At 39.9% G+C, this 24,145-nt stretch overlaps 1 protein-coding gene across 3 annotated transcripts; it reads right to left on the bottom strand.

Moving 5' to 3' along the window:
* Positions 1-654: 654 nt before the first annotated feature.
* CD274 (CD274 molecule) lies at positions 655-23,495 on the bottom strand. Of its 3 annotated transcripts, none has more exons than XM_059143365.1 (7): positions 23,295-23,494; positions 17,117-17,182; positions 16,468-16,809; positions 8,514-8,804; positions 6,526-6,633; positions 4,587-4,646; positions 655-3,592 (listed from the first exon to the last, which is right to left on the bottom strand). In XM_059143365.1, exons 2-7 carry the CDS (start codon positions 17,166-17,168, stop codon positions 3,534-3,536), a joined length of 912 nt encoding a protein of 303 aa, XP_058999348.1. In that variant the 5' UTR covers positions 17,169-17,182; positions 23,295-23,494; the 3' UTR covers positions 655-3,533. The 3 variants fall into 3 exon arrangements, 2 of the variants coding, with proteins under 2 accessions (XP_058999348.1, XP_058999347.1); XM_059143364.1 differs by having other exon boundaries at positions 23,320-23,492; XR_009346631.1 differs by having other exon boundaries at positions 3,531-3,592; positions 6,000-6,633; positions 23,320-23,495.
* Between the last annotated feature and the right edge of the window lie 650 nt (positions 23,496-24,145).

The following is a 24,145-nucleotide window of genomic DNA, read 5'->3' as shown; positions in this document are numbered from 1 at the left end:
CTTGGGAATAGTTGTTATCTTTTGAGTGTCTGATTCAGAGAAATGATCACAAGTCTCTTTAAAGTGAGCTTGCTGACTCAGCAATTAAGAGTCCTATACTTCTTTGAATGACAACCGTTTTCATGTTTGTCTTTTACTATAATTTTTATGGCCTCCGCCCCCAGACTAGGCCTTAATCCTTTCCTTGACTTCATGCTAAACATCTCACTTCCTTTTCAGAATGTGAAGACGGGACACATTCAGCTTTATAGGCATTGGCTTGCGTATCCATGTTTACTGATCTGAGAAGAGTCCTCTCTGAGAGGAAAGTCCCTTTGTTTCCTCAGAGCCGTAGTGGGGACCACTCCTTCTCTCTCATTCTCCCTCCCTCCGATCTTCAATTTGTACAATGCAATTTTGACTCTTTTCTTGGTACTGTCCTAAAAGAAGCTATAGACTAAGAAAGAAGGAAAGTTTCCAATACACTCTTTTGAAGAAAAACTTTTTTTTCAGCATTTTTATTGGCACAGAACTAAGAGTATGCCACGTAAACAGCAGCCATGAAGGTAAGAACTGGGAAGGTAGCTGCAGATATTCCCAGGAACTTTTTCCACCGGGACATTACACTAGGTATTGTTTTATAAAGTCTAGAAAACAAGACAGTGGACAGGCTGGTGCACCAAGGAACAAAATAAATAAGAATATTTTATTAAATTAATGCAGGTGTAAACAATGACAATTAAAATGTAGAACTAAATAATTGCCTCTCTGCCAAGCCATTGAGAGTGAAACACAAGACAAGGGGATAAAGTGCCTTTCAAATCCAACACATAAGAGACATTAACATTTAGGAATGGAGTGAATCGAGCGTACTCCGGCTCACCCAGAATCCTCCCTTACACTTCACACAAAGGATATCGTCATGCAAACAAGGGATGCTGTACAGATGAACATGAACAAAAAGACAACAGGAGTTCTGTCGGAGATTCTGTTTCCTCAGCCTTGACAGGTGGCAAAACAAAGGTTCTCTTTGTCGATAACCCAGGTAAATGGCCAAGAGAGCAGGAATATGCTGGGACCTCCTGGGAGGCATGGGAACCTCAAAGCCTTTGAAACACAACATCTTAGATCTATGTAGTGATGAGAACTGGTAGGACTCAGGGGTTCCGGCACAGCTCATGGCCTTTTCTAGCACAGGTAGGAGTCAAGGTACATTACTGAAATTTCCAAAAAACACAACACAACACAACACAACACCCACTCCTGTCATTTTACGAACACAATATCAAAGTCTAGTTTTTACTCAAGAGAAAACAGATAGGAAAAAAACACAAGTTCCAGACATGATTCTGTCACATAAAATTAGAAATAAAGTCAGCCTTTTTAGGACCAGGTTGACCCAGGGTACCCTGGAGAACCCAATGGTCTCACTATGAGGAACACAAAATAAACCAAATCCAAACTCAGTCATAGAGCAATCAGTCAACAATAACTTGTCATCCAAATGTCAATGAAGTACATATTTAGCATGTACTAAGTCTTATAAAAGATACTAACAGGCTATGGAAAAGCTGATCTGGAAATAAATAAGAGATAGTGTCTGGCCTCTGGGAACTTCACATTTGTTCCAACAGCCCCATGAGAAATAATACAGTAAATAAAAATAGCAAAGTGCACAGCAGGCAAATAGTGTGTTACCATTTATGTGAATAAAAATATACCTTTTATATATGTTTCTACGTATATTATCAAATATCTTTAGAAGATTACAAGAACAAAAGGCAAGAGTAGCTGCTTCTGGAAAGGAAAACCCATCTGGCTAGGAAGACGGAATGAGGACTTTTTAATGTCTCCTCTTGGACCTTCTGCATTTTGAATCATAGAAAGGTATGAATTCAAATTTTAGCAGCACTTAAATAAAAGAAGAGAGAACTGCTGGACAATAACAACACCATATACATAAACGTCAGATGGCATGGCAAAGGCAAACAAATCAAACATAAATATAATGATAGAAAAGGAGCTCAAGAGTGATTTCCCACAATTTAAGAAAATACTGACTTGTTCTCATCAACTAAAATCAGTTTGATTAAAATGTGTTTGGGGGGCGCCTGGGTGGTTCAGATGGTGAAGTGTCTGTCTTCAGCTGGGGTTGTGATTGAACAGTCCTGGGATTGAGCCCCATGTCGGAATCCCTGCTCAGTAGGGAGTCTACTTTCCTCTCTGCCTCTGCCTCTCTCCCCCGCTCATGCTCTCTTTCTCTGTCTCCCTCTCTCAAATAAATAAATAAAATATTTTTAAAAATGTATTTTGGACTTCCAAGGAACACCCTGACGGACTGCCCAGGGCAAGCCCTCCCTTAGGGAGCCTTTCTAGTCTCTCCTCTCCACGCCATCTTTCTCCCCCAACACCTTATGTCATGTTACTGCACTAAGCTGTAATAATGAATTTCCTTTTCAGTCTCCCCCGTGATACTCTGAGCTCCTAAAAGAGAGGTTCTTTGTCTTGCTCAGTCACTGCCTGGCCTAGTGACATGGGTGCTTCCTAAATGTTTGCTGAATGAATTTCTTAAAGCAAAACACAGCTCTAGACTATATCCTAAAAGGACAGTGAGTGACAGTTGTAGAAATCTGAGATCTGCTATTTACTGACTCAGGCGAGTTACTTTAGCTCTCTGCTCCCTCAGCTGTGAAATGGGTATGATAACAGTGCTTACCACAACATAGCTATCCTAGGCATTAAATGAGATTCTGTGTGTAGGATGCCACATAGTTGATAACGCTGACATTTAAAATGGAACAGATACTGCAGTGACATATCTTACCTTAGGGTCTGAAAATAAGATTATTCGAGTCAACCAAAGTACTGGTGGGTTAAACAAGGTAATATCCTATATAAACCACAGATCTGCTCTCTACGCTTCCTATGTCCTGGTAGCTGTGGAGGATACCAAGCACCTCATCAATACTACACATTTTACTGAGCATGCACAACTCACTAAGCAGTAAATTTAGTTTCGTGACAAAATTCTAACTTCTGCTACAGATTATCTTCAAAAGAAATCATCCACGACCACACTCACATGACAAGACTCCAAAGACTCAAAATAAGTGAAAATCCCATACTTAAATACTGTTGCAACACTGGGACTCTCAGTCACACAGACAACAAGCAGAGACACTGAGTGAAGGCCAAGGGCACTTCTGCAGGAACTGACCATTAAGTCGGGGAATCACAACTTGTTTGCCTTGGATGAGCGATGGGCGATTTGCACGGGGGCTCATCTTTCAGGAGCATCCCTTCTCTCTCCCTTAGATGCCCCTGAGTCTCCCAGTTGTTCTGAAGGACCTTGCAGCCAGCCCCCTCTGCTCCTTCTTGCTTTGTTCTCTTCCTCTTCTCTCCCAGCTTCCACAGTTGAGTGCTTGGGCCTGGAAGTCCTGCATCATCGGCAGCTCGCCCGGCCCGCGGCGCTGCTCTGGTCACGCGTCGCTCTGCCAAACTCAAACCACGGCCAGAGAATCCCTGCTTTTAAGATCAGGAGTTTCAATGCTGGATTATGTCTCTTCAGATTGTATCTCTCGAGACTGATGATGGCAGGCATAACTCATACTTGCTAGACGATAGAACAGATTCGCAATGAGAGAGAGGCAGATATTTATGTCCAATTATCTTTATATGATAAAGGGTGATCAACTGTCTGGTTTGCCCTGGTTTGTTCTGGTTTTAAAACCGGGAATCCCGTGTCCTGAAAAACTCCTTAATTCTGGGCAAAGCAAGAGAGATGGCTAGTCACCCTAGGATTCGCCAAATAATATTCACCATTTAGTTTTATAAAAGAGTTGACTGGAATTGACCACATAATGAAAACTGCCTGGGCTCATCCAACTTACTTAGATTACTTTAAATTAGGGCTTGTTGTGAAGTTTGGTCTCCAATTGCACTAGAAAGAATTAGAAATCTTAATATAACTTTTTTCTTAGTTCAGTCAGCTAGGGGAGGTCTTTCTGATGTTTTATAAATGGAAATATTTATGGTAAAATGAATTTAAACGGATAGGTTAAGAGTAAAGTTTTACAGTCAGGCTAGTGGGTTACAGGTATGTTCTTGGGCAATTTGATATTTTTCTTGACCCTCTGTTTTCTCTACTATAAAATAGGAAATATCCTTGTATTTATCTCTTTGATTTTGTGGGGGGAGATTAAACAAGGCAATATATATGAAGTAGTTAGCACAGTGTCTGCTGCTTAAGTTTCATCCATCCATCTATCTATCTATCTATCTATCTATCTTACTCACCCACTTAAGTCAACTTGTCCCCTTTTGCAAGGAGGTGTTAGGATGCAGAGCTATAAATCTAGCAGAGAGAAGCTGCCTCCTCCCCCATCCCCAAAGCTGCTCACCTGTCTACACTCCAGGCTACCCCTAAATTTCCTCAGACTATGGGAAGAGTTCTTGTGCCAATTGTAAGGTAAAGAGGAGCCAGCAGTTCCAACAGCCAGCATTCTTTAGAGTGAGGAGAGATTCCGGCTGATAGCTTTCTCCTTGTTATTACTTTAACTTTTTGTTTCTATTTCTTTCAACTTTCTAACCCCTGCTAATATTCTTACCATTTTGTTTCTTTGAGTTCCTGTCTTGGGTGACACATTTTTCCATATCCATCATTTTCCCTTGAGAAAAAAAAAAAAAAAGTCATTTCTATTCCCTTGTAACACAGCCCTACATCCCACATAGTGACTCAAGTTTCAATTCCAAGTTCCTATGAAACATTTTTAATCCCCTAGGAAATCTGGTAGACTTTTGAATTTATTCCACGGGTTTCAACCCCTGAGGTCAGTTCAACAGTTTAGGGCATATGCTTTCAGTCCTACATTTATTTTTAAAGTTTACTTATTTTTTTAGTAATCTCTACAGCTGATGTAGGGCTCAAAGTCACAACCCCAAGACCAAGAGTTGCACGGCCTTCTGACTGAGCCAGGCAGGTGCATGCTCCTAGATTTTCTTTAGGAGGATATACTTTAATTCTCCATCCTTCCCTCAAAGATAGACAACACACTGAGACACTTTATTATACATTAGTTTTCTAGTCATTCCTAATGATGACTATTTACTTTCCATGAGGAAATATTCAAAATGTAAGTTGGCAAGAGTCACTTCCTTGGACTAATCTACTCCATCTCAAGATCATCATGTCATTGGACCTTGAGCCTTCTATTCTGGATAACTGTCTCAGTTCTGTTAAATACCTATTCTTTAGAAATAGCTGATCTCCACTCGATTACACCACTTTCCCAGATCCACCCATCCTCTTAAGCGGCTCGGGGGAATTTTTCAACCACCATTGGAATTCCCTCCCATCTTCCACTTCCCTATTTGACCTCAAATAACTCTACACACAGATCATCACTGGATCCCCTGGTATACTTCTCAAAGTACTGGGGAAATGTCTACTTTAAATTATCTTAAAATGGAAGGAAATTATTTGAATAGACTCATTTTCCTGTGTTTAAATTGTTCCCATGTGCAAATTGAGAAATAAACACATGCAAATTATTTTGAAAACTGTAGAATACCCTCAGCCAGAAATCTTGTAAAATACTCTATGGTAAAAGCATCACCATTCTACAGAAAACAAAACGAAACTATTTTATTTCTTAGTGTGCCCAGAAACGAGCTCAATATAACAGTGCAACTAATGGGGCACATGGGTGGCTCAGTGAGTTAAGCCTCTGCCTTTGGCTCACGTCATGATCAGGGTCCTGGGATCAAGTCCTGCATCGGGCTCTCTGCTCAGCAGGGAGCCTGCTTCCTTCTTTCTCTGCCTGCCTCTCTGCCTACTTGTGATCTGTCTGTCAAATAAATACATAAAATCTTAAAAAAAAATAGTGCAACTAATGCAAGACTCAAATTCAACCCAAGCTGACAAGCATTTTAGCTTTTCCTCCCTTACTCTAAGTCTCGGGTTATTTGCATGATGGAAAGAAACTGTATGATGCTTGGTCTCCTTCACCCTCTGTATGTACCATTCTCCCACCTCTCACTGCCATACACATGATCTTCACTCGGCAATCCTGCACAGCTTTACTGTCATTGCTATTGAACAGTGGAATGTGTTTGTGCCACTTTTCGAAGGCAAACCAGGTTTGCCTGCAGCTATGGTCCAATTGTCACCCCCTTGGAAATGCTACTATAAGTGTTCACTGCCACCTTCCAATGTAGGCAATGCTGCAGGACAGTGAAATGAACAGGACTGTAGTAAGAGATGACACAGTTTTACACGGTGGCATAGCTGAAACCCACTTTGCATAATTGAAAGCAGCTCCTAGAAGAGAATGCTAGTAAGAAGGCAGCATTTTATAAATCCATGTTTCCTGATTGGGCCATCATTAGCATTCTGGGTAGGAGAGTTCCCAGTTACATGGGACTGAGGTGCATATTACAGAAGGTTGAGCATCTCTGGCTCTGCCTATAAGTGCCACCTTGACAAAAGTAGCTGCCCCATACATTTCCCCATACACACAGTGGAGACCATTGCACTAAAGGAGATACCATTTCTCTTTAGACAGAAAATGACTGCCGGGATTACACCAAGAAACACCAGGACAGCTCCCAGAACCATGAAGTGAGTCCTCTCATTTGATGGAACCGGAAGTGGTTCTGAAAAACAAAAGAATCCAAAAAGAAAGTGAAGATGAAATTTTGATGGGAAGAGGTTAAGAGAAGAATCATCCTTGAAGTTGAATTTCAGTTAGCTTTGGGTTACAAACAGTTCCTGACCAGTGAGCAGCTGGAATGGGGAGATACCGCTGATAGGAAGATGGGAGCCCCACAGAAAAGTGGAAGCAGCCCAGGCTTTGGACAGATGGGCCTGGGGCTACGTTCTGCTGCCACTCACTAGCTTTGAGATCTCAGGCAAATCCTTTCACCTGCCTACAAAATGGAAATGATAATAAATTTATTGTGAGACCAGTGTTTGTGAAGAGCTCAGTACTAACTATGAGACTCGGTGACCTCCCTTGTATTCTTTTACCTAGAAGCTAGCGCCTGATGCACATGGTAAAGATGGAACAGGAAGGCCAACTGGCACTGCCCAAGAGCATCTACCTCCTGGTGTGTGTGGCCACGGTTGAGGGCCATTGCTCACTATCTTTTCTTTCTCAGTTTGAACATCTTGAAACATCTGATCCTGGGTACTTCCCACCAGTCTGTCTGTGGGTCCATGAAAGAAAAGGGTCCCCTGGCACATGATATTCAGAGACCACTGCTTCCATTAGCCATGATCCCTGACGACCTCATTCAAGCTTTAAAGCCACAACAGTGGTCAACCTTTCTCTAGTAGCTTACATTTTACAAAGCCTGTTTATATCTATTTCGATCTCAAAATAAGTTGTTAGTCATGCAATATAAAAAAAAAAAAATCCTTGGTGATAGAGGAGGAAACAGAACCCAAGCATTTTGGTGAATTACCCTAAGTCTTCCCTCAGATAAGTTGTCATAAAGCAACTTTTAAATGGCAAGAACCTACAAACACAGCCCCTACCAAAGTGACTCATAACCCAGTAAAAGCATCTCTTTAAGTTTCTCAACTTTTTTTCCCCCCTCTTTTCATTCATGGGACAATCTTGTATTGCCCTTTCCTGTTGGTTGAATTTTCCACCTGAGGTCTTTGATGTTTTTTCTGAAGTAGCTGAAGCTAAACTGGCAACCTCTACTAGAAGTGGGAGACATGAGAAGTGTTTCTCAGAACACCCCTGGGTTCATGTTAACTTCATGCTCTCCTGCTCCACTTTCTCCAAAGGTCTCAGCCTCTCATCAGACTCTGCAGCCCACTGTACCCACTCCTGTATGGTAGTAAGAGAAAGAAATAATTGAGTCTGTGCTGGGAAGAGCCTCAAATCATATTCATACATTGTAGCTCACTCACCCCTACAGTAACCTTGCCCAATAGTTTATAACTTTTATAACTGTTATAATTAGGGAAAGTGAAACACGCAGAAGTTGAGCAGCTTAGACAGGGACCACAAGCTTATGTCTCATGCACTAAGCAGAGAAACTGCTTTGTGTTGAAATGCCATAGACTATCTTGGGGGTGGGGTGGATGGATGGGGTATGTTCCATTTGCTGGCTACCACAGAAACCCTGGAAAGAAAAGAGCAGCTCTGATGTGCTGGGATCTAGATTCCTGCAACACTGCCTGAGCTGCCCCCAGGTCCCTTAGCTACAAAAGCATTTTCTACATGGGGTGGGATTGCCTTACCTGTTTCTTATCTGTTTCCTGGAAAGTGTGAACAGTGTCTTACTCTTCTATGAGCCCCTGATGCCTGGCACATAGGGCATATTCAGTAAATATTTGCCGAATGTTTATTAAACAGCATTATGACTTGGATGAATGCAGATGAGGAAGCTTTTTCTAAGTATAGTGTTATACATGAATTCACTTATTTAATGAATGATGGATGCCTACAATGAAAAGGCAACATGCTAGAGGCCAAAGGACAGCAGGAGGTACATTTGAATTGAGACATTCAGAAAACTACCTGGGATGACCAACTTAGCAGTATTGTTTCTGTCTTCCTCAGGACCTGATCTTCGAAAAGTGCAATAGAAAATCTCATTAGCTGTTGTGTTGATTCTCAGCGTGCTGGTCACATTGAAAAGCTTCTCTTCCCCGTTGGAATTAGAGATGGTGGTTTTGCCACTCAGGACTTGATGGTCGCTGTTTGTCCAGATGACTTCAGCCTCAGGGTAACCCTCAGCCTGACACATTAGTTCGTGTTCAGAGGTGACAGGATCCACAGAAATTCTTTGGTTGATTCTGCGGTATGGGGCTAGGTCATGAGCAAAAAGAAGTTAGGGCTTTCACTTAGGACAAAACTAGATAATGTGACTTGGTGTCATCTACATTAGGAAAAGTATCAGTTCAGGCAGGTTCTCAGAGAAACAAGCTTGATGTTCAGATGTTTCAGCAGTGAGAAACCCCTATCAGTCCTGCTTCAGCTTGCCCACTCATAGCTGAGCTATGTTTTAGCTCAAAGGAACAACTACCTTGCTATGAAAATCATATTGCTCTTTTTATTAGCTCCAAGCAAATGCACAGATTAAAGAGAATTGTCATCTTTAAACCAATAGTCTTTTCACCCAAATATAAAATATGTCTTTCCATTTACTCAAGTCTTTGTATCTTTCTCATAAAGCTTTATAGTTTTTACATAGGGCCAGTCCTTTTCTTCTTAACTTTACTTCCTGGATATTTTCTTTTTGTTGTTGTATTTCTGTCTTTGTAGCATGAACCTCTCCAGCTGACCAGCATGGTTTCCTTAGCCTTTATTTAATAAACAGAAGATCTGGTTTTCATGTTCCATTCACTTTTTCAACTATGGGGTCAAGGATCAGAAATTAGGCATGAAAAGAGTATGATATCATTATAGAAAGTACTATGTGTTCCTGAATCACACTTTTTAAAGTTTAAACTTTTTTTTTTTAAGAATTTATTTATTTATTTGACAGACAGAGATCACAAGTAGGCAGAGAGGCAGGCAGAGAGAGAGGAGGAAGCAAGGCTCCCTGCTGAGCAGAGAGCCAGTTGTGGGACTCGATCCCAGGACCCTGGGATCATGACCTGAGCCGAAGGCAGTCGCTCAACCCACTAAGCCAACTTATGTTCTACTTCAAAATAGTTTTAGATTTACAGAAAAGTGGCAAAGATAGCACAGAGCCCCCACCTACCTTTCACCCAATTCCCCCCTATTGTTAACACCTTGTACTACCATGGTGAATTTGTCAGAAATAAGGAACCAATGTTAGTACATTACTATTAGCTGAACTTCACACTTTGTTCCATTTCACTAGTTTTCCCTTAATGTCCTTTTTCTATTCTGGGATCTCATGCAGAATACCACATTTGTGATACTTATTTTTTTAACTTTTTTATGCTGGCTATTTGAATAAATCATCTAAATAATTATTATACTCAAGAAAGAAAGTTTAAATTTTAGGTCATTAATGAAAACTTAGCTCACTGCTTTGGGACCCTTTTAGGATTAAGATATCAAGTGTACTATTTTAGTAGATTATTTAATGCATTTACATCACCTAAGATCTTCATTCGTGTTTATTCGTTACAAGCATGGTAATGTATCATTATTCTGTTGTTATAATCTTTATTGTACTCCTAATACTTTAATGTAACCACCAGTGGTCCACACAGAGCCTTGACTTTCCATTCCTTTACCAAAGGTGTGACAATGGCTTTGTGATAAGATCTATTCACAGGGATTTAATACAAGGCAGCCAGAATCAAAGAAGAATGAAATGATGTGATGTTTTTGTGTTCTTGATTCAATGAATCACCTATAGAAACACTGGAAAGCAACATAATTATAATTTCAAAACACATAAATAATGGTTCTCATGAGTACTTGAGTCCTCAACCTTGTATCTGTTATGTTCAACAATCCTTCAAAAAAATAAAGCCATTGATCATACTTCCTAAATAGTATTACCATAACAGGGTCTAGTTCACATAGCACAGGGCTTTATTTCTGGGCAATTTAGTTTACAAGACTAAAATCACAGATAATGGTGAAGTACTAAAGGTAAAATGTTAGCTTTTTTACTCTTATCATTTTTAACAGAATAATAAAGGAGAATGTTGTTTTATGCCTAAGCATATGTATAAATGTGGTATGCTTCTCAGGATCCAATAAATGAGTGGAGTTGTTCTACTCATTGGTTAGATATCCACTATTCTAGTCTCTAAAGTAGGACGCATGTATTGCGATACAGGAAGAAAATATTAGAACTTCCACTTACATATAAATTTTTATCATAATAATTAAGAAATAATCTAAGCTCAATCAACTTTACTAATTGACACTGAGCCTCACTTTCTATGCCACATGAGGGTCTTACGGGAAGAGGGAAGTTTTGTAGACAATGCGGTTATGAACACTGGGGTGCATGTATCCCTTTGGGTTAGTATTTTTGTATCCTTTGGGTAAATGCCTGGCAGTGTAATTGCTGTTCTGAGGAACCTTCATACTGTTTTCCTACAATATCCCAATTATGGAAACAACCCATCTGTCCATTGACTGATGAATGGATAAAGAAACCATGTATGTATGTGAATATAAACACAAACACACAGACGTGTGGACGTGCACGCGTGCTCACACACACACACAAGTATTACTCAGCCATAAAAAAGAATGAGCTCTTTTTTTTTTTTATTTGCAATGATGTGGATGGAACTACAAAGTAAAATACTAAGTGAAATAGTAAAAAAAAAAAGTCAAATATCATATGATTTCATACATACTGGAATTTAAGAAACAAAACAAATACGCATAGGGGAAAAAAAGAGAGAGAAGGCAAACCAAGAAACAGACGCTTAACTGTAGAGAGCAAACTGATGGTTACCAGAGGGGAGGTGGGTGGAGGGATGGGTTAAAAAGGTGATGCAGATTAAGAAGGGCACTTGTGATAAGCATTTGTTGTTTTATGAAGTGCTGAATCCCTAAACTGTACACTTGAAACTAAAAACAAAAACCAATACTCAAGGGGCGCCTGGGTGGCTCAGTGGGTTAAAGCCTCTGCCTTCGGCTCAGGTCATGATCCCAGGGTCCTGGGATCGAGCCCCACATCAGGCTCTCTGCTCAGCAGGGAACCTGCTTCCTCCTCTCTCTCTCTCTGCCTGCATCTCTGCCTACTTGTGATCTCTGTCTGTCAAATAAATGAATAAAATCTTAAAAAAAAAATTAAAAAAACAAAACCAATACTCAAGATTTTCAAGACCATCCACCTTTGTTAACAATGAATTTCACCTTAAACTATTAGCTAATGATAGTGAATCATCATAATTAGCAAGGCATTAAAATAGGATTACATTTTTATTTCATTCTTTAAAAATTTCTGTCTTTATACATTTATTTTTTTTTAATTTTTTATTTTTTATAAACATATATTTTTATCCCCAGGGGTACAGGTCTGTGAATCGCCAGGTTTACACACTTCACAGCACTCACCAAAGCACATACCCTCCCCAATGTGTCTTTATACATTTAGAGAAGGTACAATACATTAGGTTGAACCATATGAAGTTAATGACGTTCAACTTCTTTTACCTTTTAAAAATGCCAATTTCTTATGCTATATCCTTTACGTTAGCATAAGTATATCCTTTCTAACTGTATACACACACAAACACACATATTAGCTACCATGCTTTACTGATGGAGTATGTTATCAAAAACATATGCAGACTCCTGGTTTAGTAGATACAGAGCACACATGTGCTGATCCAATGGTCACATCAAGACCAAGAAAAGCTCACTGTAGTTTTAAAGTCAATATACCACTTTATACACACTCTGGAGGTATAAATGGAGGGGAGTAAAATCTGGTTGTTAGGGACACATACTTCAGAACTAGACTAGTGAGTTCAAAACCTGCCTTTACCACTTACTGGCTGAGTGAACTTGGGTATATTACTTAACTTCTTTGGGCTTCAATTTACTCCTCCATAAAATGAGAAGAACACCACACACATCACTGAATCTACTACTAAACTCCTGGTTTAGTAGATACAGAGCACACATGTGCTAATCCAATGGTCACATCAAGACCAAGAAAAGCTCACTGTAGTTTTAAAGTCAATATACCACTTTATACACACTCTGGAGGTATAAATGGAGGGGAGTAAAATCTGGTTGTTAGGGACACATACTTCAGAACTAGACTAGTGAGTTCAAAACCTGCCTTTACCACTTACTGGCTGAGTGAACTTGGGTATATTACTTAACTTCTTTGGGCTTCAATTTACTCCTCCATAAAATGAGAAGAACACCACACACATCACTGAATCTACTACTAAACTCCTGGTTTAGTAGATACAGAGCACACATGTGCTAATCCAATGGTCACATCAAGACCAAGAAAAGCTCACTGTAGTTTTGAAGTCAATATACCACTTTATACACACTCTGGAGGTATAAATGGAGGGGAGTAAAATCTGGTTGTTAGGGACACATACTTCAGAACTAGACTAGTGAGTTCAAAACCTGCCTTTACCACTTACTGGCTGAGTGAACTTGGGTACATTACGTAACTTCTTTGGGCTTCAATTTACTCCTCCATAAAATGAGAAGAACACCACACACATCACTGAATCTAAGATGCCATCTACAGAAAGACACACTTAGATATGAGATAGTAAAATGTGAAAACATACATCTTAGACATAATGGAGCCCCTACCCCATAGAGTCGTTTGAGGATTAAATGAGTTAGTATAGACAAAATGGTTGGGACAGGGCCTGGCATGTAACAAGTACTACATGAGTGTTAATCTCTACTATGGTAAGTAATAGAGCTGCTCCCCCTCCCCTTACTACTACCATTGAAATGTACTCGTGTAATAGTCTTCAGAAAGAACCGGCAGTGCCTCACAAACAGACTTGGAAATAAGTTTTCACATCATCAAACCTCTTCATGTTTCAAAATTTTTAGCCCTATCCTATTTGAGGAAATATTTCATTCATTCATTCATTCATTCAACAGATATTTTTTTGTGTGCTCTTGTCAAACTCCTCTTACATGTCAATTCCTAGGGATTGAGCAGTAAATAAAACAGACCCAAATCTCTGGCTTTGTGGAGTACATATTCAAGAAAGAGGAGAGCAATAATAATACAGGTGCATCTGTATGCGTTAGATGAGGATGAACAGGTTACGTGATACATTAGATGGGGAAAAACACTATAGAAAAAATATAAAGGCTGGCTGGTGAACTGGGGAGTGATGGGGTTGGTGGGGAATGATAGCAGTTAATCCTTGGTTCATATGAACAAATTAGCTTCATCAGGACAACGGTGCAAAATTTCGTTCTTTCAGTTGTCTGATCCTATTTAAGTTCCTTAAAGTATGAGTGGGTGTTTCATTTTCCTCGTTATTAGGTTCAATGTTTACAGAAAAACAGCATTCTTAATTGAAAGTCAAATGCCTGAGAGTATGATATTTAAACTGATAAGCATGAAAGGGGCAATAATACCCAGAGTGATAACAATAATTGAGTTAATCCAAAACTAAAGTCTTAGCGCATTTCAGTTTTGAAATGCTTCACCTATAAAATCCCATGGTGAGTAAACTCCCTGTGGGGAAGCTGTGTTACCACATATTTGCAGTGATGGGAAGAGAAGTGTTACTGTGAAATCATTTGCATATAGAGGTGACTCAGGAATTATACTTCCTTGAGTTGTGAAGTTCATGCAAGAAGGCTGTTTGCATTGGTGACACTGCCCCAGTGCAAGTGAAGCTTCGTGGCTGGCTTATTCTCAGTGTAGCTCAACTCAACACCCAAGACCCCTGTTTGCAAATGACCACAGGATGGACTGGGACTAGGATGCCAATTAAGTAATTTATAATATAAAACGGAATGGACAAAACAAATCAGATAGTCAAATCTGGCTGGTCATCTGCTTTGCTCTATCAGGAACCCCTTCTTGGAAAATCCTCCAGTGCCAAAAGTTTCCTACTGTGTTGAGCCGTAACAAAGGACATTACAGATCAACATAGGATATTAGAGAGACCAGAGTACCTGAAAGAACACTCTTCCTTGTTACAGGACAGCTGTACCACTCTGCATACTCGCCAAAGGTTGATGAAAGACCCTCTCTTCTGGAAGCGGAAACTTAGGCTCTATACTTCCTTTTACCTGACTGCCAAGCTTACGGTCTTCCTCCCCAGCCCAGATCCAGCAATGCTGGCTGTTCATGGGACTAAGCACTGATAATTTCTTCAATGTTATGAAACACAGTCAAGTATGCTGATGAGCTGAAGAAAAGTTGAAAATCCCAACCTGGGATCCCACCAGCTTGCTTTCGTAAAAATCACTGTTCTGGAGAAGTATATGGCAAAATAAAATGAAAATTAAATCTACTTCCCCAAGTGGATATGCAACATGGGGGGGGTTAAGTGGGTAGGAGAAGAATAAATGAAACAAGATGGGACTGGGAGGGAGACAAACCATAAGTGACTCTTAATCTCACAAAACAAACTGAGGGTTGCTGGGGGGAGGGGGGTTGGGAGAAGCGGGGAGGGGTGATGGACATTGGGGAGGGTATGTGCTATGGGGAGTGCTGTGAAGTGTGTAAACCTGGCGATTCACAGACCTGTACCCCTGGGGATAAAAATATATTATATGTTTATTTAAAAAAAAATCTACTTCCCAAGACAAGGGACATCTTGACCACAGAAACATTAACTGATCCAGAATCAGAAACCCAGTAACGTGCCATAAAAATAGATGCATTTCTCCCAGTTGCTATATTATTTGGATTGAGTTTACAATGATCATTTATCCCTTTACAATGAATGTAAACGTCTACTTGTAATACTGACCTTCAGACCTACTAACTGGTAGTTAGACCAGGAATGAAAGAACAAGGAGTAATGACTGGATTCTTGTCATACACCTAAAGGTCATCATGTAAATGAAAGAAGCTGGCGGATAATCTCAGAACTGTGACTAGAGAGGGCAGATACTAGCTCAGTATCAGAAAATAATTTCAAAAGGCTATGGAAGGGAGGTCCAAGTGACCGGGTGTCATTGTGGAAAGTATGTGAGCAGAAGGTCCCTTGGGGGGATTTCTGTTCTTCGGGAGTTTGGATCAGCTGCTCTTACTCGGGATCCTTTCATCTCTCAATTCTATGAATCTTAACAGTGAAAGTAGAGGGGATGAGCTAAGGTGTTTTCCTTTTCTTATCTAGTGGCAACACAAAATTTTGAACGCAGGTGACCTGATGACATATTTGTGGGTCAGTACTCGGGAATTTGACACTCCCAGTTCCTCTACAACACTCCAAGATAAGAGCCGTGTAGACTTTCAAGATGAATATATGCCCAGTGAGCACAGTTTATCCTGTCTCTAAAGAATAGTTTCCTTTATGTTTGATATTATTTTTTTGCCTTTATAGATTGACTTCAAGTCTTTTTAAATGTGAAACTCACAGTGGGGTTTGTTTTTATTAATTTGTGAGTTGACATAGAGAGGTATAAAGGAAGGAAAATGATGGCCGACTTAATAAATTAAAAAAAAAATTATAGATGAATAAAAAACTTCCTGGCAGGACACAGAAACAGTGGCTACTATCTTGACATGCCACGGAAGACGGCAGTGAAGTGAGGAGGACACTCTTGTAATTCGTGTCATCCCCTTCCACAGTTTCTGAATGGTTTGCAAGTACATGTATCATCATAATAAAAACGAAAAGACCAGGAATTTTTTAGGAGAACAGAACATACTGTGGAACATGCCCCTACCATGTCTGGCTCTGGATCTCCAGAGGCTGCCAAAGAGGAAGTGTTTGAGAAATGCTCACTGGAGGAGCGTGTGAATGAATGAATGAGCAGACTGCCCCTGTGGAGAGCAAGGTGGATCTCCAAGAGGGAAAAGTGCTCATAAAGACTGGGCCTCTTCACCTGTATGCATCCTTACCATGAACTTTCAAAGTAATCCGCTTGTAGTCAGCACCGCCATAGCCAATCAAACAGCAGTAAACCCCCGCATCCTGCAACTTCACATCTGTGATCTGAAGCGCGGCCTTCCCCAAGAAGAGCTGGTCCTTCAGCAGCTGGGCCCTCTGGCTGTAGCTGCTGTGCTGAACTTGCAGGTCTTCTTTCCCGTCCACAAACTGAATAATTTTCTTATCCTCCATTTCCCAGTAGACGATTAGCGCAAGCAGGTTTAACTGTTTTTCTACTGGGAATTTGCATTCCATGGTCACATTGCCGCCGTACTCCACCACATACAGTTCCTTGGAAACTGTGATTGTAAATGCTGTAGAGGAAGACGACCAATTTTCAGAAGTTGGGAAACTCCTCAAAAAATATACAGATAGTTACAGTAATTATCCCTGGGAAATGGATAACAGGTAATAGAGAAATAGATAATGGGTTAATTTTCCTACTTTCAGTTTGACCATATATCTTTGTCCAATACAGTGGGTTTATGAGATACAGAAAGAAAAACAGAACATTCTTCCTACAAAAAAAATTACATTCATCTTAAATTCATCTTAAATAATTATTACAGTTTTTAACTTATGGTTAAATATAGAACCTAATGAAAGGATTTGGTGTCTTACCTTTCAGCAAATAGCAGTGGGCCATGAATGCAAAGACACTAAATATCCTCATTTTTCTGGAGTGACCTAATTATGGAAAATATAAAAACAAAAATGCTTTATTCAATAATTGAGCACCCAGACATTATGGGTCCTGGCAGTACTAAATAAATAGCCTTCAGATAACCAAAAAAATGATTTGTAAGTGTGAAAATGCAGCATGAAATTTAGAAGTTTAATACCTTTACTTAATATCCCACAGTCCTATAAAGCCAAATGGAAAAAAGTTACAGTGATGAGAATCTTTAAATGTAATTACAAGGCCTGAAAAAAAACTTATAATGAACACTCGAAACAGGCTAAGAAGAAATTATACTAAAATCCTCTCAACTATTTCATGTTTTTTTCTGCAGTATAACATCTAGAAATCCAAACCTGCCCTGTGCAAAGTTTCAATGCAAGGACAACCTGACCTCCACATCTCTCACCTTTCAAAGCTTTTTCTTCCACCCTAGACCCTGAACACTTTCATCCTGTCCTTAACTACCCAAGCCTTCTGTATCACCATCCCAACTATGCTACTTTTCTTGCAGGTGCCATCCTTTGGAAATCTCCTCTTCTGTCTTTCGCTTATTCCAAGTTATAAATTCTATTCTCTCAATAAACTGATTCTGCTAGTAGCAGGAATGAGAAGGAGAAACAGTTGAATTTGACCAATTCATACTAAGATGTGAATGACTTACACCCACTCTTTTAGGGCTAGAATCCGCCTAGATTCTATTCTTCATTTTGTCACTCTGAGTGAAATTCTACCAATTATTTAATTTGGCAAACATTGATTGAACAACTGTTCTGTCCCAGGCACTATTTTAGGTACTAGGAATATAGCAGTGAACAAGAAAAAAAAAAAAAAAACACTCTCATTTTGGACCTTATATTCAAGTAGGGGAATAAATAAAGAAGATTTGTACTGCATTTCAGCAAATTTATTTCTTAATACACTTTCCCTCTTCTGTTATACATATGTTTATACACTTTGAGAAGTCAGTTTTGCCTCTTAAGGTCTCTTTGACCTCTTGTATACATATAAAAACTCACTAATGATCAGTTAATCTATGCTATACATATATAAGACAGAAGATTTATGCTCCTAATATGTAAATAGTTCCAAAAAAATCAGTAAGAAAACCAAACACAACTCAACAGAAAACGAGCAAAATGTTCTAGCACACAGTTCAGAGAGTAAGAAATATAAATGACATCTATACATCAGTAAGGATGCTCATAGATGGGACTGGAAGAGATTATGCTGAGTGAAATGAGTCAAGCAGAGAGAGTCAATTATCATATGGTTTCACTCACTTGTGGAGCATAAGGAATAACATGGAGGACATTGGGAGATGGAGAGGAGAAGTGAGCTGGGGGAAATCAGAGAGGGAGACAAACCATGAGAGACTGTGGACTCTGAGAGACAAATTGAGGGTTTTGTGGGTTGCGGGGTGAGTCCAGTGGTGGGTATTGTGGAGGGCACGTATTGCATGGAGCACTGGGTGTGGTGCATAAACAATGAATTTTGGAACACTGAAAAAAATAAAATTTAAAAAATGAAAACAAAAAGGAAGATGCTTAATATCAACAATTTTTTAAAAGCTTAAGTTTAAAACATTAGGTACTGTTTTTCACTTATTAGCTTAACCAAAATTATAAAGATTCCTAATATTTAGTGCTTGTAAGGATATGAACAAATGGGTTTTCTCACTCCCTGGTGGTAGGATTGTGAAGTTATATAACATTTTTTGGAAAGCAATTTGGTAATCTCCATTAAAATTTTACAAGCTTTCACTTCCTCTCCTAGAAATGTATGCTACAAAAACAAAAACATATACATAAACAATACATGTGATGTGACGACATTGCTAATCTTAGCCACAAACTGGGAATATTCCAGATAGCCTAACTAGTTAAATGTTGTGACAGTCCTACAATGTAATACCACCAAGGACAGAATTGTATTAATCTTGCAAAGATGTAGAAAGTAAATTGTAGAGCTATACATGTAGCAGAAATCTACTTCAGTTTAAAAAAGAAAGAAAGAAAAATCTGTGTGTGTTTAGACATAGGGAATGTCCAGAAAAATCCATACCAACATACTGATAGGGATTAACTCTAGGAGTGAAATCAGAGGGACAATAAGCAGGCTTTCACTTTTCTATATCTTTTTAAAGATTTATTTATTTATAAGAGAGATAGCAAGAGAAAGGCAGAAGGAGATGGAGAGAGAGAATCCCAAGCAACCTTCATGCTGAGCGAGGATCCCCACATGAAGCTCGATCCCATGACCCTCAGATTATGACCTAAGCCTAAACCGAGTCTGACATCCATCTGACTGAGCCACCCAGGCACCCCATTTTTAAAATAAATTTTCAAAGGAAGAAAGGATGGGAGAAAAAGAAGAGAAAAAAAGGGAGATGAGATTGTTAATGATTTCTTTGGTGTTTTTCCATGTCTGTATTTTCAAATAAATGGGTATGCTTTCCTCTTCTTAGAAAAAAATGAAAAACAAATTTAGTGAACCATTTCACCTTGCTAAGCTGCGGAACATTTAGGAGACAGCATAGTAGAATGGAAAGAACCCTAGAAACTCACACATCAGAGATGAGGCAGCGTAATAATATTTGTTTATTTTTATGTTTTTCTTCATTATCTAATATAAACACAATATAGAACATGAAAAAAGAAGGGAAAAATCACCGACTATTCCATTACTTTAGCCCAGGAAACATTTCCTAATGCCTAGAAACATTTTTGGTGGTCAAAATGCAGTGGGGTGGTGGCAAGGACTGCTACTTCCTACTGGTGGAGGCCAGGAATGCTGTTGCTAACCATCTACACTGTGCAGGACAGCCACCACAGCAGAGACTTATCTAGGCCTCCTTGTCAACAGTGCCAAGGTTGAGCAACCTTGCAACCACTGTGAGCATTCCAGTACACATTTTTCTTCTAGTCTTTCTCCCTATGAATCTTTGTACAAACAATCATAACCTTATCATATATTTAACACTCTTTTTTTCATTAACTATATCAATATGTTTTCCATTTTACCAAATGATATTCATAAATATTTTGGAGTTCCTATAATGTTTAGTTCCCCTACCGTTAGGTTTAAGATTGTTCCCAATTTTAAAAATATCATAGATATTTGTGTATTCAGCAAATATTTAAGTGCCTATGGTGTGCCACGTTGCAGGCCAGGCCCTAAGAACTGATTCCCCAAGTAGAATTTTTAATCAAGGAGAAAGACCATTTTCCTGGTTCTTGACACATGTAGATAACTGGTACGAGTTACACTGTATCTTTATTGGGTATGGTTTTAAAAATATTTTTTCTGATTTGATTATTGAGAAGTTATAATTTGAATGTTTCATGGGTTTGTTGATTACTTTGGTTCTTTTGTGAATCACTTCATCATTTTTCACCCTGTTTATCTTATTAGTTTCTTATCAATCTGTATGAACCATTCATGTTCATATACACATATGCAGGTAGAAATAAAAAACAATGAAGTAAAATAATCATCATTCTCTTGTTAGCGTTAGGTGCATAATTCCTGTTTTTCTCCTTTCTGTTCTCATGCATGCCTGTAAGAATATGAAGATTGTTGAAATGAGTCTGCAGAAGCTATCTCCATGACCTTTGCTTGGGCAAGAGTTGATTTCACCACAACCAAAACACAACAAAAAAACCAAACCAACTGTAATATTATAAACAGAAATACACTTGTTGGGCAAAAGAAAACTTAAGATAACCTTTAAGATACCCAAGCAAAGAACTGCTGAATACAAAGGGAAATGAAACTCATTCATGGGTTAAAATTCGTTTTCCCAATGTTTATGGTATACTCTGGTAGACTTCCTATCCTTAAAATGAATTTGGTTGAAAAGTTTACTGGACTCTGATGGGTTAGAGTTGATATTTACCTAATTCCTCATGATACCACCTTTTTCCAAGGTTTCCTTCCCTTGGAGTACAGCTGTCATTAGTGGGAGGAAAAAAGGAAGGACAGAGACCATGCGAGTAACCGTGCTCCCTACATCATCCCCACATCAGGGCAGTTTGTCTAAGAGAACACTGACATCTTCAAGTAAGAAACTATATGATGGTGTATCTGGATTCCCAAACAAGAGCATTCGAAGAGCAAGGAAATGCGGACTAGGGAAGAAATGAAGAATGGGGAAGCAGGTTTGCCCCTGGGGAACTCAGTATAACACTATGGAACCTGTAGCACTTCTGTATCTCCCAAGGGTAGCAAGGTAGGAGGAAAAGATAGGAAAAGAATTCAAGCTTCCATTCTCAAAAGTAGGAGCAAGAAGTGTCTTGATAGCTGTTGGTTTAGGGTTTCCTTTTCCTTTTATTTATACTTACAGTTTTATAAAAACTATAATTTAATTTTCAAAAAAAAATTCCTAGAGTTCAACAACATATCTCCAAGATGAAAACCCACCACATTAATAGATCAAGAGAGTGATCTATTTAACCCAACTAAACCCTGTGCCCAGACTCCTTCCCCTCAGTTACCCTGAGACATTCTTATATGTTTCCCGGTGGATTCAAATCTCCATACTTACCTCAGTGGTTTCTTTTAAGACTACACTCTACTGTCCTGTAACCTCTGCCTACTCTATTCCACTGAAAAAGGCTGATTTTTTTTTTCTTTAGACTATCATCGTTCTTAAAAACTGTGGGCAATGTAAACGGGGCTCTTTCTTAAAGGTGATTTCCAATATCAATCGAAAGACCTTTAAAATATTTAGACTCTTCACCTAAGTAGTTAAACTTAAAAGAGTTTATCTGAAGTGAAATAATCAGTAATGTCCCGGAGATTTACAACAATGATGTTCACGGAATGGCTAAGACACTTAACCACTATAAATAATCTTTATGCCTAGCATGGGGTATTAATTTTGTACCATGGGGTGTCAATTTTGTACCAGCCATTTAAAAAATATTTATCACATTTTAGAAGACTATTTAATCCATAGAGAGGTACCTGGATGGCTCAGCTGGTTAAGTGTCTGCTTTCAGCTCAGGTCATGATCTCAGGGACCTGGGATCAAGTCCCTCACTGGGCTCTCTGCTCAGTGGGGAGTCTGCTTCTCTCTCTCACTCTTTTTCTGTGGTCTCCCTCTCTCTAAAATAAAATCTTAAAAAAAAAAAAAAAAAAGATCCATAGAAAAATCACACAAGGCATTTTTTTTTAGGTGCAAACAAGGCGAAACAATGATACTTGAAACACTCCCTGTATTATAAGACAAAAAGGCCATGGTATTTCTCCATCAGGACTCCTGAAGGTCCTCAAAGCAAACAGAGCAAAGAGCTCCGGTTGGGGTATCCTGGCTTGCTCTTACAGTAGGAGATGCTGCTGGTGTGATGACTGACTCAGAGCATACTGCTAGGGAGCAGCTGAGGGTGGACGAGGACCCAGGTGTCCGACCTCCAGCCTAGGAATTTCCCGCTAGAACAGCTACCTACCCCAGGGCCATATTCTTGAACGCACAGAAACATACTTACAAAACTGGTATTAAGCAAAACTGAATCCCTACCTTCGCCCTGCCCTACGAAAGGTCAAACCTCTTAGCTGTTCCTATTAGTCTATACAGGTATCAGCTCTACAGCCTCGTCAAACCATCACGCTTTGCCTGGTCCTTCTCTTCTCTTCCACCCAAAGAAAAGGACTTCAGGGGCACCTGGGTGGCTCAGTGGGTTAAAGCCTCTGCCTTCGGCTCAGGTCATGATCTCAGGGTCCTGGGATCGAGCCGCATCGGGCTCTCTGCTCAGCAAGGAGCCTGCTTCCTCCTCTCTCTCTGCCTGCCCCTCTGCCTACTTGTGATCTCTGTCTCTGTCAAGTAAATAAATTTAAAAAAAAAAAAAAAAAAAGAAAGAAAGAAAGAAAAGAAAAGAAAAAGAAAAAGAAAAGGACTTCAGACCAGCTGCTTTTTAAATTGCCACCCGAGGGGCACCTGGTGGCTCAGTGGGTTAAGCCTCTGCCTTCGGCTCAGGTCATGATCCCAGGGTCCTGGGATCGAGCCCCGCATCGGGCTCTCTGCTCACCAGTGAGCCTGCTGCCTCCTCTGTCTCTGCCTGCCTCTCTGCCCACTTGCGATCTCTGTCAAATAAATAAGTAAAATTAAGTAAAGTGCACCTCTGGAGGGAAGGATGCTCCCTACCTGCTGGCGGAGGGGCTGGCGGCGGGCTCGCGGGCTCAGCACGCTCTGTCCTGGCGGCGGGGCTGCGGGGCGGTGGGGCTGCAGCCAGCGAGCGAGGCTCACTAATGAGCAGGCGAGGGGAGGGGCCGAGGTCTCCGCCGCGCCCCGCCCCCCTCGCCCGTCCACCGCCCAGCCCGGTCAATCCGCGTTAGGGTTAGTTACTTCCCTCTGGGCTGCCCCGCTTTCCAGTGGGGAAATTAGCGGATTCGGCGCTCTTGGAAAAAAAAGGCGAAACTGAAACTTACCGTTCAGTTTCTTGTAAATCAGCTTTCTAAAAAGAAAAGCTTCAGAGATTAAAGCAAGCATCATCCTCTATTTTTAAGATTTATGTATTTATTTGGCAGAGAGCACAAGCAGCGGGAGCAGCAGACAGAGGGAGAAGCAGGAGCCTGATCCCAGGACCCTGAGATCATGAACTGAGTCAAAGGCAGATGCTTAACTAACTGAGCCACCCAGGAGTTCCCAACATCTCATATTTTTAAAAACAAAGGTTTAAAACAGCCCAACTTCAGACGTTGTAAAGTAAATTACCATAAGGATTTCAGACAGTTTTATCTTCAGGATCCAGACACCTTAAACTCTGCCATCAGGTTCCTCCCTCTGATAAAAAGCTTTTTACAAGATGAGGGAACCTCTTGACATAACTTGATGTAATTCTACAATATATACAAAATATAATGATAGGTCACAAAGCTTTGATTTTTATTCTAGAAAGTAGGTGTGTCTATAATAGGAAATATATTTTTAATACGTGGATTTTGAGGACTTCCTCAAAGTTCCTCGACAT

The sequence above is a fragment of the Mustela lutreola genome, chromosome 12, assembly GCF_030435805.1.
Source record: "Mustela lutreola isolate mMusLut2 chromosome 12, mMusLut2.pri, whole genome shotgun sequence".
Taxonomy (NCBI): domain Eukaryota; kingdom Metazoa; phylum Chordata; class Mammalia; order Carnivora; family Mustelidae; genus Mustela; species Mustela lutreola.
The sequence above is the reverse complement of the archived record's forward strand: the minus strand, read 5'-3'. Positions and strand labels throughout refer to the sequence as shown.